Below are 15,932 nucleotides of genomic sequence, written 5' to 3' on the forward strand. Positions count from 1 at the left end.
ATAAACACACTAAGGGTGTATAATTGCTGAAATTTATATTAAAATCTGTTTTATTTGTATTGTGCACCGTATATTTGTTAAGTTTTTGTGGATGTTGTGTTTATTGAAAAGGGGAAAATCAATAAATCGTTGTTTGAATGCTGTAATGTTTCAATTATTTTCTATTAAAAATGCGTGAAGGTCATGTGACCATCAGGAAGAACGCAGCATCTCATTTCTCAAAGGATGTGTTCTCGGTTCTCGCGGTCTCCCGAGTTCGTTCTTTCGAAGTAACTTGGCAGGACCAGTCTCTACAAGAACACGAGTCCGTTCTCTGTGTTCTTGGAATTGAGAAACAGCAATTGTGAGGACTGATTTGACTTTCAAAGTGACCTTATTTAACAGTTACTCTATTCCAAACCTCACACCCACATTGCATTCTCATGGAAACATCAAAGCTCGTTCGGGATAACCCAAACTCAACCACCCTTCAATGAATACCAGCTATCCCAAACAGACTCAAAGACTTTACATAAAATAATCCACTGAACTCAAGACAGCTGATAACACACCCTCGACTGAGGCACACACACAAAGCCAAACCAAGCCGTTCTTTCATGCACCAGTTCCAGCAAAAGCATCCACTCCTGAGAGGTGTGCACCCCATTCGCCAAGTGTTGACATGTTTTCTGTACTTGACAAATGGAACTGAAAGCTGCTTCCGCGCCTCGATAAACGTATTTGAATACGAGACAGAATATTTGACACACCTGGAGCACACAGATACACCCAAAAACACACACAGACATACACAGCTGTGCGGAGACATGCATGATAGAAACCACAGACTCTCCGACCACCGGCTGCACCACATTTCAAAAGATGCAGCATCAAAGTTAGTTTTCAAGTGCACTTACAAAAGACAGACACGTGCATACCGTCATATAATCCTGCTGAGTTGACTTGGGTTGAAAAGTCCAACTAGTGCACACTTGTGTACTATATCAAACACTAAATTATTTTCTGCCAAGTGGCCCAATGAGTGATCACCATCTCAAAGCTTATCATAGATTCACACCCCCCCCAAAATAAAAACAAAAAAAGTGTCCTCCTTTGGTGTCTCGGTCCCTCTCTTCCGGTCTCTGTCAGAGGTCAAGATTATTCAGTGCGCTTGGGATGCTAATGTAACAAACAGGCAGTTGAAGTGAGGCGTATTAAAACATGTCATCACCTCCAGCCCCCAGGGTGCAAGTTTGGGAGTAAACCGCGTCCGCTTAGTGGCTGGAAGTTTCACACGGCCGAGTTGGGGGGCAGGGGTGCGAGTTGATTTAAATTTAAATTCGGCCCTTGCTTCTTTCTGCCTGGACACCCACTCGTCCACCCACCCACATCAGGCTGTGGTAGGATTAGGCCTATAAACGGACATTGGGTTTGAGGGTCTGTATGCGCAGCACGCTGGATGCTGGCTAAAGTTTCAGAAGTCCCCGTTTGCATTGGACGGGATGAGCTCGGAGAGAGAGGGGGGGTTGGGAGTGTCTTAAGACTGTATGATGGTTAACTGTTGAATGCCTACTCTAAAGTAGGTTGAGTTTGTCAGTCAAGAACGGGATGATTCAAAGTGAATATGTGAAAATAGAGTGTGAATGGGGGTTACGCTTGGGCATTGTATGTGTGTGGCAGGGGTTGAGGGGGACGGTCACTATGAAGGTCATGTTAAACAAAACCTTTTCTTGGGTGACCGGTCATCAGTGCAAGCATGGCAGATCACCTGCTGAGAGACACAGACGGTCTGGAAGGGGCATCTATGGCTACGTCCACATGAAGCCAGAGCTTTCCTTATACAATCGTCTCAAAATATATGTGCATACTACTGAAATATAACTAAACATTATGTAATATACATGCCAGACCAGTATAATGCGCTGTAATTCTACCACAGAGATACAGTGGGGGAAATAAACATTTAACATCACCATTTTTTTTATTTGCTCCGGTGCGATTTTTTTCAGACTTCAACCGTGTAAAAACCTTAATGGTTCTATGGGTTTCGTCTATCCAAACTGATCTTTATTTTATATTTATTTTACATTCAACAGCTTGATTTTATTTTTCTGAAATAATTTCAGAGTTTCCTAGGCTGTGTTTTGGATCATTGCCTTGCTGAAATGTCCACCCTGGTTTCATCTTTATCATCCTAGTAATGTAGATGTTGGACTGAAGCAGTTAATATTTATTTACAATGAAGGCAGAGGGTTGCTGAATAAAAGAGATTTCAACAGCTGTCTGGACTTTCCGTGCCTTTCTACACCTCCGTTTCTTCATGTGTTCAATGCTTTGCCATTTCATTTTATTACACATAACTTAATTTGTAAACTATTCATATTATTTTTCTTTTCATATATGGATTTCTTTGGCTGTTACCAAAATTGCAAGTCAACGGCATCTTTAGAAATAGGTCTTCTGAGAAAAATGGTGACGTGATGAATACTTATTTCCTGCACTGTACATAAAATCTGAGAAGATTTGAAGCATGTAAATAAACTTTACACAATGTATGGAAATGAAAAAGATGACAAATATTTTTAGTAAAGCTGTTTAGCTCAGTAGCTTCTGCAAGACAAGCACAAATATGTAGTCTGTCTGTCATTGTTGTTGCTGTTATGCGAGTGTCTGACTATGGTCAAGGTGGTTCACACAAAAACACTAGGGCATGTAATTTTCAGATTTATCCACTCTAGTAAAAAAGGGAGGTTTCACACTCCAAAAACAGCGCTTCCATCTGGATAAATTGTGAAAAATTACACAAAAATGCAGCAAATACAGCTAAATGTGTCTCTATGTAGATTAAAAAAACAACGATGACCTTTGTAAACACACTACTCCAAGCGTTTTTAAATCACAACACAAGTGTTAGTTCAGCTATTTCTATATAAAAATTACTTATTTTTTCTATTACCATTAAGTCTTCACTCTCACATAATCCTTTATAAATGATTTTAATATGCTAATGTGGTGCTCAAGAAACATTTCTTTGTTTATTTTCAGCATTGTGGACAGGAACTTTAAATTGTAACATTATAAAATGCCTTCATAAAAACAACTTTTAAACGGTGCAAGTGCCTCTAATGAAACAATATTTAAACAAAACTAATACCAGAATCAAATTCCAAGTAAAACTATAAAATACAAAGCAAAAGCATGTGAATGAGAATCTAATCAGTATAGTTCTACATACCAAACTTTACTTTATACAGCTCTTACATCATTTTCTCTGAGATTTTTGTCTTTTTTTTTTAATCATCTACACAGATATTTACAACTCTGTTTGCTTAGTAACAACATTCAGACAACTCTCATATGCAAGTAGCATAATTTGAGGTATCATTCATGCCAATGCCACAAATCAGTATCAAGAAACAAACAGGTTTTTTCAAGAGTGAACTTGAACAGACAGGCACCATTACATACAAGTGCAATCTGGCTTTTCTTATATTATCAAACTTTGTTAACAGTGTGAAATCTTTACAAACTAACTGAGCTAAATCTGAATTAAAATGAACAGCCTCAGCAGTGGGACTTCCACCTTTTGTGTTTGACTGAATACAGCAAACCCCAGCAGGCATGTTGGAGCAGTGCTCCAGGAGCCCATATGGAACCCATTTGAAAAAAACAATATGGCTGCCGTTCCCAGCCGAGTTTTACTAAAGTTCTTCCAATACCAGCCAAAATCTTTCTCCCCAAAGCCAAGATCTTTCATTAGCAACCGCTTGACTTCAGCTTTCTAAAACAAACATGAAAATCCCCTGACCATTTGAAAACTATACTCTGCAAACAACACAAGTGTTAAAACAGCTGTGCGTAATTTTGTATGTGTATCATACCGGCAGATCAAACCAATGGTTTGTTTTACTCCCCACTGAGTAGTAACTCCACATGGTCGGACAGGACCTCCTTTGTTGGCTAAATATATCGCAGCCCATGTTCTCTCAAAAATAAAAATATAACTATTCATGTGAAGAGATCTCACCTGTGTGGCTTTGTCGTTGACACAGGTAACAGGCTGACACTCTGGTTCTCTTGGCCAGTTGCCCTGCAGGTACGGTCCCACCAAAGTGTCCAGAGACAAGGTCCGACGTAAGGTTGGCTTCGGCGGACGGCCCTTTGTCTTGCATTCAGCTAAAAAGTCACAGATAATCATTACTTCGAGATTAGTTTTTAAACCATAAAGAGCTAATTAACATACATATAGACGTGGGCAAAATTGTTAGTACCCTTAAATTGAAGAAAGAAAAAAAAACACTGGTGACTAAAATTACTTGAATCTTGGGCTGCACAATATATAGTTTTTAGCATTGATATCACAATGTGCGCATTCGTAATAGACACATCACGACTACACACATTGCAATGGATTATAATTGATCATTTCACACATCATTCAGTGTTTTTTGAGGCCTGTGACTGTGTGAGGGTTTTAAAAGCATTCAGGCCAATGAAATTGTACCGTCTGTAACTGACACATTGCCATACACATGCCACATGCCATATCGCCCAGCCCTACTATGTAGTATTATTTTACATTTGATTATTCAACTACTGTATACCAATACAGATCAACTCCTCGGAAACAATAAAACGCTGTTTATTAAATATATTTCTTTTTCATTATTAAATGATCTATGCTTGTAGATTGTTTGTTATATTTCATGCAGATGCACTCCCCTACAGAATCATCTCAATCGATCTAAAATTATACATTTTTTTCAAATAGTTATTCAACAAATCTAGTGAAATTGTAATCCTATCGCAATATATAAATCGCAGATTAAACAAATATTGCGATGTTCGATTTTTCTAATATCATGCAGCCCTACTTGAAAAAAAAAAATAAATAAATAAAAAATAAATAAATAAATAAATCTATCTATCTATCTATCTATCTATCTATCTATCTATCTATCTATCTATCTATCTATCTATCTATCTATCTATCTATCTATCTATCTATCTATCTATCTATCTATCTATCTATCTATCTATCTATCTATCTATCTATCTATCTATCTATCTGATCCAAAAATTGCTCAAAATAAATGAATGAAAATCAGATGCTTTTTGAATTGTGGTTCAACGAAAGGATAAAAAGTTAAACTAATAAAACTGGCCTGGATAAAACGGTCCATGTCTGTATGAACTATTGTAGCTCATTTCAAAAGTACATTTTAACACTGAACTGAATCACAAAATACCTTCGTTATTTGTACTCAAATAGCTGGAATGAAAAATGAAGGAACTTTTGATGATTGTCATGAAGATGCTTGAGTTTCTGTGTGCGCATATGATTATGTTAATTCTTAATTAAAATGATTGTGAAGAGTATCATTATTCATCCAAAACAGTTGTTGCTAGTTCGGATACGGTTGCGGCCGGAAGTTAACGAGAATTATTTATATTATTTATTAAATTTCCCATTTATTGTATTTTATTAATTATGCATTAATAATGCATAATATGCATTATTGTGCATATCGCACTTCCGGTCGGCCGCGTATCCAATCTAGACTTTACCATGCAAAACTTCTTGAATTGTACAGAAAATTAAATTTTAATGACTGGATTCTGCAATCCAGTCTGCATTTTCTACATTATGGTAGGATTCTGGCAAATGGTTAAAACATTTGAACACAAAACTTAATTGTAAAGTAAAATGGTTTGTTTTCCAACATGACAACTGAATGCCCAACGCGTGCAATTCGGAGCCGTTACATACTGAGACACAGTATTCAGAAGAACATCAAGTCAAATAGCTAATTATTTGTTTTATGCTTAAAAACTTTACCTTAAGCAAGTATTTTTATACCTATTTTAGCATTTCGTTATTTAAGCATCAGGTAGGAAATAGGATAGGATAAACTTTATTTGTCCCCGAGAGGAAATTTGTCTTGGGCAAAAAGATGCTACAACATTGCTTTAAGCAGACAATAATATGAATAAAACAAACAAAACGATAAAGAACATACATTGTTTACAGAATAAGACCATATATGAATATGAAATATGTAAAGCACAGAACACAGTCAGGAGGTAAAGTACTACAAGTGCATTGTTCTTGGTAGAGTTCAACAGTTTTATTGAGGTAGGAACAAACGAAAGCTTCAGTCTATTGGTCTTACACATTGGCATTCTCAGTCTTTTTCCTGATGGTAACAGCTGATATTCACTGAAAAGAGGATGTTTGGAACTAGCACTAATATTTACTGCTCTTTTCATGATCGCCTGTTCTGTATGGGCTCGTATTGTTTTATTCCTATGATTTTCATGGCTGTTTTTTGAATTTGAAGCCATTTATTTTTTAATTGAACAGACAAGATTTCCAAACCATTAAAAAATAAAGCCTCTGTTGTAGTTACGTGCACAAGCTGACAATGTGTGTTCTCCAACAAATCTGCTTAACTTGAATTTAAAAAGTGATACATAAATCATTTAATTAAACAGTGTGATGGATGACAAGGAGGTAAAAATAACTTCTTATTTTTTAATCTAACTGAATTGCCAAACATAGCCAGAAGGGAGGAAATGCACACACACACACACACACACACACACACACACACACACACACACCAACTAACCGCTGCACTACTGACCATAACTCTCGTTTCATTCTGACAATTTGTTTGTCTATAATATCCTTTTCACATTTATCCCATGAGTTGGCGCTTTCAGCAGCTTGTACATCAAACTGGCACACATTCCCTGCATGAAAGACCTGTTATAAATAGATGCTGTTGTCGTAGCGGATGCTGAATATCCTGGTGCTTCACTAACACACTGTGGTTGAGGTAGTTATCGGACTCTTGGCCAAAAAATACTTCAGAGGATCACATTTGCACGCACAACAGATCGTTTTCTTCAGTGCATTGGTTTCGTCAAAGAAACAAATACAACACTACACCTGATCTCTGACCTTTTCAGGCTGGTCCTCGATCCATTCAACTCCTCCCAGCCCCTGGGGTCTTTCAGTGACTTCGGGAAACTTTTTGATGGCGACTATTTACTGTCAGGCGTTAAACAAGGCATACTTGTCTGGTACAGAGAGTATTTTTTCATGGAGGTTAAGGGTGTGGAATCAAGCAGGTTGGGTGACTATGTGCATGAATGTGAGACATTGTAAGGGTTGAGGTTTGTGTGTGTAGTCTGATATGGATATGCAACTAGCGTGCCAGTGAATCACAAAAATATGCGCAAATTACAGTGCATTTAACCTCAAAATTAAGAATAAAAATGAGATGTACATGTACAGTGCACAGCATATATAAATACACTCCTCACAAATCTCTTTTAAATTCAAAATTTTAATAGGATATACATTGCATATACATTAGCCAAACCTGGAGCTTATCTAACAAAATAACTTGGAATAAGGGTCCAAAAACTAGTACACCCAAATTTATATGTTAGAGAAAAACATTAAATACAAATTCTAAAGTGGAAAAAAAATCAAGAGAAACAAAAAAATTGAAAAATTTAGTTGAAATGTAGTTTGTAATTTATTTTTGCAATATTTTGCTTTAATTTAAATGTATTATCTTTCCATTTCTGAATATTTTTGGTGACTAAAATACGATTTTAATAAATGTATCTGTTTAATAAATCTGTTTTGTTCAAATGCACCAAAACACATTGCCTATAATCACTTAGAAATGGATAAAAATATTCATTTTCAAAATGGGGGTGTACTCTATTATGCTGAGCACTGAATATACAAACACACGCAAATACACTTTAAAAGTAGTTGACTTAAAAAGAGAGTAAACCTATTGCTTTTATACCCCAAATACATGTAATATGTGCATAATTATAAAAACTAAGTCAACTTAACAGTTCTAAGGGTTTATTCACTTATTTCAGTTCAAGTCAACTTGTCACTTTTACAGCAACAGGTTAACTCACCTTAATTAAAATTACCGATCGCTTTTTATGGTGTTTACATTTACAGGATAGAGCAAAACTTTTGCATGCACTCAAAAACTATGTTTGTTTGTTCAAACTACTTGTATAAAATGAGCAGAAACAACAGTTCTTGCATTTTGGGGGGGAATAACTTAATTGTTTTAAGTTCAATCCACTTAAATTTGTAAAAACTAATTAGTTAACTTAATTCCTTCATGTTATAGCAACAGAACTCGATTGTGTGGAACCCAGCATCTTTTACAGTGTGTGCTCTGTATTTCAGTTGTTTAATTTGTGATCCATTTTAAGTTTTTTATTTGTGATAATGCATGCTTGCTTAATGAGGAAGACTCAGAGAATGGCTCTTTGTTTTTCTATCCATATGGAGTGCGTATAGTAAAATGAAACCAATAATAAACTATTAACTGTAGTTCGCCTTTTTTGACAAATAAATTCAGTTATGTGTAAATGTAGTGTTTTTCTCTTCCAAATAAAAAGATTGTCATATTTTTATGGTTTAACTGAAGTTGTAAGGTCATTAAATGAAAACACAACAAATATCCACATCTGACTTTTAACTAATACTTCATATATGATACATTTTCAATACAGAATCGATAAGGGATGCTCTGATTGATCAGCCAGAGATCAGTATTGGCTGATAATCACATTTCATCACTCAATCGGTACTAGCTAATCTGGCCGATCTCATGAACCGATTGCAAGTGTTTATGTTTATGAGTTTACAAGCAGAAGACGATGCACGTGTGCACACATATTTTACACATCAGCAACTACAACATGTTAGGAGGTAAATAATGTGTGGGGGTGTGAGAGAAAATGTGCTTTATGCAACAAAGTGCTTATCACCATGATAAGGTATCAGCTGCAAACATTCTGATCGGAGCATCCCTAGAATATATACATATATCTATATATCCATGTATATATGTATGTATGTATATGTATGTATGTATATGTATATGTGTATGTGTATGTATATGTATGTATGGAGATAGAGAGAGAGAGAGAGAGAGAGAGAGAGAGAGGAGAGAGAGAGAGAGAGAGAGAGAGAGAGAGAGAGAGAGAGAGAGAGAGAGAGAGAGAGAGAGAGAGAGAGAGAGAGAGAGAGAGAGAGAGAGAGAGAGAGAGAGAGAGAGAGAGAGAGAGAGAGAGAGAGAGAGGAGAGAGAGAGAGAGAGAGAGAGAGAGAGAGAGAGATAGATAGATAGATAGATAGATAGATAGATAGATAGATAGATAGATAGATAGATAGATAGATAGATAGATAGATAGATAGATAGATAGATAGATAGATAGATAGATAGATAGATTTTTTTTAAATAAAGCACACTAAAAAAAAACATTCAGGTATACCAAAGTGCTGTACAGGAAGAACAAAAATCCTAATGATGATACCAAACTATAAATAACAATGCTGAACTATAAAACAAATGGGTCTTAATACATGATTTAAACATTGGCAGAGAGGTCGAAGAGCACTATAATCTATATCTGAGAATGCAAGATCACCTCTACACTACATGGAACCTTCAGCATAATCTGTGAATTTGATCTTAATGATCTCGAGGAAGATTGAATAATTAACAGATCTGTGATGTACTCTGGAGTCAAAGCATTTATGGCTTTAAAACTATTTGCTGTTTAACTGGTAGCCAGTGCAAATAGGCTTGATTTGGAGTTATATGGTCTAGGGATGGGCCCATAAACAATATTATATCGAATCAGGATAAATTTGTCAATAACAATAATAAGCTCTGGACTTTTTCACTCTATATTGATTCAAGAGCCAATCACACAGCAGAAATGTGCAACAATGGGAATCTAGAAGTGTGTTGATATTAGAGATGTACCGATTCTTCGGTCACCGAAAAATTATTGACCGAAAATGTTGCCATTTAATGGACCCTCTAATTTTTGCGACTTTAGTCATTGTTGGGGTACTCTTTTAAATCTGGAAGGATTAAAAACGTATCTCTAAATATATATATAGTTATTGTTCTATATGGAAAATTATTATTTTGCATTTTTGCTATATTGCCCAGCCCTAATATGGCGTCTCTTCAAGGTATAAACCAGCATTTTGAACCAATTGTTATCTCGACAGGGAGGACTGACAAAACTTTTGCCCAAAGCGACTTGCAATTGAGGAGGCATTCAGTGATTCAAAAAGAAAAGGCAAAACAGAAGAATTATACAAAAGAAACTGTTAGCACCCAGAGAATTAAGAACTAGAGTAATGAGAGGGAGATGGCTTTTTTAAAGAGCAAAGTGTTTCTACAGGTTTGTCAAGCCCACTCACTTGTGTGAAGCACACTTTATTAAAGATATATGAAGTTATTGTAAGAAAGTGTCTGGTGCAAATGTGGAAAAGTGGTGCAATTGTTGGTTAACATGCTTTACAATAGCACATTACAATAGTCCAAATTTGAATGCCTACATGAAAAGCATGTATCTTTTTTCAAGACCATCTTTCCATAAACTGACTGAAAAACAACCATTTTAACTATAATTTTTATTTGCCAATTGAATATAACATCTTTAATGCAAGAAGTAAAAGTTCAGAAGATTGTTGGTAAGTCTTTCGCCATCTCCAGTTATTTATCAATCTTAAATTGTTAAAATATTGGTGTCTGTGATGCAGCAAGTTCAGAGACTGTTGTTTACACCATGATTTTATATAAAAGTCACTTTAATGTGTGATATGACAAAAACGTGGTCATAAAATGAATATTTTCTCAATTTAAACGAGTAGCGGCTTGAACCTGGAAACAGCATTCCATACAGTACATCACGACTTAACAAGCGGATGTGGTTGAATCAGACTGCCATTTTCTTACCCTAAGAAAAACTAACTTATGACTTGCATCAGAAATCTAATATTTTCAGACATATCTGGAATCCTCTGTGGGAGTTTTTGGAGAATATATAATAAGAGTATTTTTGTTAATTTTGTTACCCTTCACAAAAGACTTGATTTACTAGCCAATGGAATATTGTATAATAGATGGCTGTATTATTGCATATGATGACATGACACCCTTATTTTGAGGGATGTAAACAAAAACATCCCAACGTATTCCTGTTATACATTTTTCATTTCTATAGCTTCCAAGAATTCAAAAACAGCCGTATATTGATAAATAATGTTATGGTAGATGTTTTAACATTAGGTTATGATTGAATTTCCTTGTTAAAGTAATGAAATACTTTCATAACAAGCAGGAAATGTTCATGGGCAATGACATTACCTCACTGAAATAGTCTATACCACTGTTTTGTCATGGCAAATCTTTAAATAAATGTTTTTTAAAAAAGCACTCTGAAAAAGAGGATTCATTGGATTTACAAAATGTTTTTAAGGTAAGTGGTTGCAAACTATTTATATGGGCTGAATTTAAACAAACAAGTTAATTTTATTGATGTTCAACTTAAATTGTTTGTTTAAATTCAGCCCATATAAATAGTTTGCAACCACTTAAAAAAGTCTAATAATCATTTATTTTTAGTGTATTCATTGAAGTCTTTTTTGGGTCATTTTTTTGATTTTACATTTGGTGTTTGGTGTGAAAAAAATGACCTGAACATATTTTTGACAGGTTTAATAAGATCATTTGTGTTTTCTCAATGAGGCTGCACATGTATGTTTTACAGTCTTCCTGAGCGCTCTTCCAGGCACGGTGAGCAGGGTATAAAAATACACACACTTGCATATGAACTAAAGTTACATGCAGCCAAACACTTTAAACACAACCTCTGAACCCCCCTCCTGAGCTCCTTTGTGTACCTATATAAACACATGCATGACACTGGGCTACATTTAACAACAGCTAAAGAAGCTTCTGACCAGTTATGTGTACTTAAAGAAACAGATTCCACATAATCTGATTTAAAATAATAATAAAAAAAAAAACATACTATTTTAAAAATAAATTCTGATGAATTCGGCACAAAGGATTCTCTTAGTGGCAGGTGAAAGAGCTGTGAGGGTGTCTAGATATTTAACGAGCAAATATGTAAGGAAGGCATGTGTAAAACTTCTTGAATGACTGGTGTTCCAGTTCTGTGGAAATCTACGAAAGTGGCCTCGGTCTGCGTGGGCTATAACGCTTAATGAGCAACAGCACAATGTTAAGAGACCAGAGGGATTTGCTGTTGAGCTAAAGCATGATAAAAGTTTTTTCAGTCAATCTGTTCGCAAACTCACTGGTGTTCATTTGTACATTGTGAGGATGAGAATCAAACTATCTTTGTGATTAACACACTGTACTATAAACAAGTCAAGACTTTTTAAAGTAGGGCTGAGCGATTAATCAAAAATCGACATTCTGAATCTATAATCAAAAATTTACAGGACAATTTTTTCAAGTACTTTCCCTACCACATGTGGAGTCACATGACCCCGCTCTGTTTGCACTTCTGCGTTGAGTGTATGGTTGCGTATGGTCTGGAGCCTTCACGCGTTCGCATAGCCCTCGCTGTGACTGATGCCGACGCTGACCTCTCAAAAAATTTAACTACACGTTGCGACGATGCATATCGCAAGCTCTATGATTGGTGAACTTGGTAGCGTTGACGAGTGTAGGTGGCACGGAGAGGGCAAAAAATAAATAATTAATTAATAAAATAATCTTCATCAATCGTAAACGAATAAAAATGTTCAATTAATCAAGATTTGATTTTAGGCCAAATCGTCCAGCCCTATTTTAAAGTATTACAAATCTGACAATATGTAGATGTAAAATACATGAAAGACCCAGGCACTAATGAAAAGAGTCACACCTACACAAAAGTTGACTATAAAGTAATGCAGGTTATTAAAAACAGAGTTCATACACATTTTTACTACTAAAATTCCACGAATTTCCAAGACTTTCAAGTAAATTTTCATGACCTAATGTTTCATGCTATGTCTACATATGAGTGGTAAAAGAAAAACAAAGCTGTTCAAATTTATTACAGCATATCGTAAAATATTTAGTTTCAATTTATATTTCTATCTGTGTAAAATTGATTTAGATAATGCATACACCGCACTAATAATGTGAGAGTATGTGATTGGCCAAGGACAGAAAAGAAATAAATAACCTATATTCAGGTATACAGATATCTGTTTTCCATGACTTTTCTAAAACTTTGTGGGTTTTTCTAAAAATTTTCCAGGCCTGTAAAATGCCATGTCAAAATTCCATGACTTTTCTAGGTTTGCAACAATTGTTTGATCGAAAAGTTACTTTCGTGAAAAAAGTTGCAATGCTAGGCCTGTCACAATATCTATTTTTTGTCGTACGATATATCGCACCAAAATACATTGTGATAAATGATATTATTGTCATTTTAAGACAATTTAATGCCAGAATAACAATATAATGTCACAATGCAAGTACACTCCACCAAAAACACATAATTATAGTTATTTGAACAATTTAATAATTAGGCATTGGAGTCAGAATGTGAAAATGCATATCCTAAATAAATAATCATAAATATTAACAAAAAAAAGGTGCAAGATGTAAAGTAACAGAGGCTGCGATATCTGCTATCAGATCTATTTTCAGTCGTCAGACAACCACATGAAACATACTATAGTAATTTATAGTAGACACTATAGTATTTTTTAACCATACTGACACTGACACCTCCAATAGAGATAGAGATGTTCAATCAGATAAAATGTTTCCAGAATTGTTTTTCACGAATGGCCAATGAAACGCAAAAATGACTGAGCTCATGTCCATGTGTTGTGTGATAAGTCGATATATTGATTATTGTGACAGGCCTATGCAATGCAATAGTAAACTCCTAAAACAAAAGTTTGTTATTCGTGGTTCAATGAAAGACTTTCATCAATGAGGAATACGTTTTATTCCACAAAAGTTCTTTAAATTGATAAGATTCCCCAAAAAATAAGTGATACAATTATTATATAAAACACTATTAAACTAAAATATAGTATAAAAACTAACTGGTTCTTCACTGAACCTAAAATAGTTCTGCCATTACTATGAAACCATAATTTTTGAGTTTAAACAACTTGTATATTAATATACATGTTATTATACACCAGGTTTAATGTATAGCACACATATATTACAAATTAAAGTCCTTCCACCATTCTTGAAACACCAAGGAGGTCTAGAAAAAGGTTGAAGACCCCTTATACATGATACTAAACAAGCAATTAAAATAGTTCTGTACAACACAATGCTTGAGCGACATAAAACAATGCGAGAACTGTTCACAATCTGACATCCTGGTGTGTAAGTGCAGATCACTGGAATGTGACAGTTGTAATTTGTTTTTCCTGATGCTGCCTGGCCTGCAGATATTTAAGCTGAAGCAAAACAGACCTCATGAGCACTGGTGGACACACACACTGTTTATAAGCTGAACAGTGGACGAGAAAGCTTGTAAAACACCGCAGGCAAACAAAAACACCTAAAACAGACATCAGAAATGTTTTGATACAACAGACCTGCTATGTTTGTTCAGTCCCATGCCATGCTTTTGTGAGCACAAAACATGTAGGGAATAAGAGCGGTGGGGGTCGTTCAGTGCACTGGGAAATTTCTTGAACACCGTTGACTGAGCACTGAAGCCATTGAAAGAGCAGCTGCTGAAGCACATATTACATCTGTAGTTTTTCCATTCACGTTATTATTACCATTATCGGCTAATTTTAATAATGTAAGAGTTCTAACCAACAAACGAGAAGTGTTCAAGTTGATAGGAAAGTTGAGCATACTACCAAGTCAACAGCACGTATTTGTAAGGTGTTTTTCTTGCGGTTTTTACCTGTTTTGGTGTCTTTGCAGCGCAGTGCTGATCGGTTCTGCAGCTGAAACGGAACCGTGGCTCGGAGGGGCTGCAGTCCTTGATTACCCACCCGGGCCACTCCACTCCGACACGACATTCCCAGTCGCTTTTGTGCTCTAAAAAGTCTTTCAAAAGTTCACGAATCTCGCAAACTCCAACGTTTGCCCACAGCTGACACCACAGGAAGGTTTTTCGTCCAACTCAGCCGTCAAAAATAAAGTTTCTATGCAAATATTTTGATTTAGCACAGTCGCTAGCTAGTCAGCTACTTTCTTTTGTCATGGTAACGTTAGTTAAGTTCTTCTAAACTAACTAATTTAACGAAATGCGGTATTGTTACTGTGTGATTAACCATCTAAACCTCGTATGCACCGTCCTGAACGGTTTATTCCACTTGGCCTAGTAAACTTATAGCTGAGGAGCAGAACTTCATTGTATGGGCTGCTGCCAATTCTTCAATGCACAATCTGACAACAGCCAACCTACACGCTCGTGTCGGATTCAGAGCACCGCACAGCGTCTAAACACATGTTTCTATTCTGATTGGCTACTGAAAAATACTACTTACTCCCCATTGGTCGTTGAAAGCATCGATCTCATAGGGGCGGGTCTCATAGTTGCCATTCCCCGCCCACTTCATTAAAATTCAGGCTTTCCACAGACTTGGAAAGTTCTGCCTCCAGCAGCGAGAAACACAATGCGTTGTAAGTTACTAAATGGTCTCCCGAATGAAAGAATATTGGTATATTAAGGGAAAAACGGGTTATGTTTTATGTTTATAGATTTTTAAAGGCTTTTAATTTGACATTTACTGTCCTTAATGGGAATGTATGAATGAACGGTCGACCAATATATGTTGTTTTCCAATGCCTGACGACTAGTAGGCCTAGAAAACAGAGGGGTCATAACCAATATAATATAATTCATATAATAAATGTAATAATATATATTTTAACTAATACACTGGGGAATTTGGGATTTGAAACGCCAGTTACAAGGCTCAAATAACACTAGCAGGACTACACTTAGTCAAATAAGCATAATAAATAGGCCTAAATACACTAAATTAAATACACTAATTATTCTCTTTATTCTCAATTTTCACTTGGGGATACTCTTGCCAAGGCCCTCAGACTATGCAGAGTCATTGATTCAATCTAAGAC

General features: G+C 35.7%; 1 protein-coding gene across 1 annotated transcript in view; it reads right to left on the minus strand.

The window, feature by feature from the left end:
* fam117aa (family with sequence similarity 117 member Aa) overlaps positions 1-15,230 on the minus strand; it is a 31,059-nt gene extending 15,829 nt beyond the window's left edge. The window contains exons 1-2 of the mRNA XM_056453330.1: positions 14,748-15,230; positions 4,007-4,155 (exon numbers count right to left, since the gene is read on the minus strand). Coding sequence (XP_056309305.1) covers positions 4,007-4,155; positions 14,748-14,865 — 267 coding nt within the window. The 5' untranslated portion in view covers positions 14,866-15,230. The remainder of the gene's footprint in view (positions 1-4,006; positions 4,156-14,747) is intronic.
* Between the last annotated feature and the right edge of the window lie 702 nt (positions 15,231-15,932).

Source organism: Danio aesculapii, chromosome 3 (genome assembly GCF_903798145.1).
Source record: "Danio aesculapii chromosome 3, fDanAes4.1, whole genome shotgun sequence".
In the NCBI taxonomy this organism is placed as follows: Eukaryota; Metazoa; Chordata; class Actinopteri; order Cypriniformes; family Danionidae; genus Danio; species Danio aesculapii.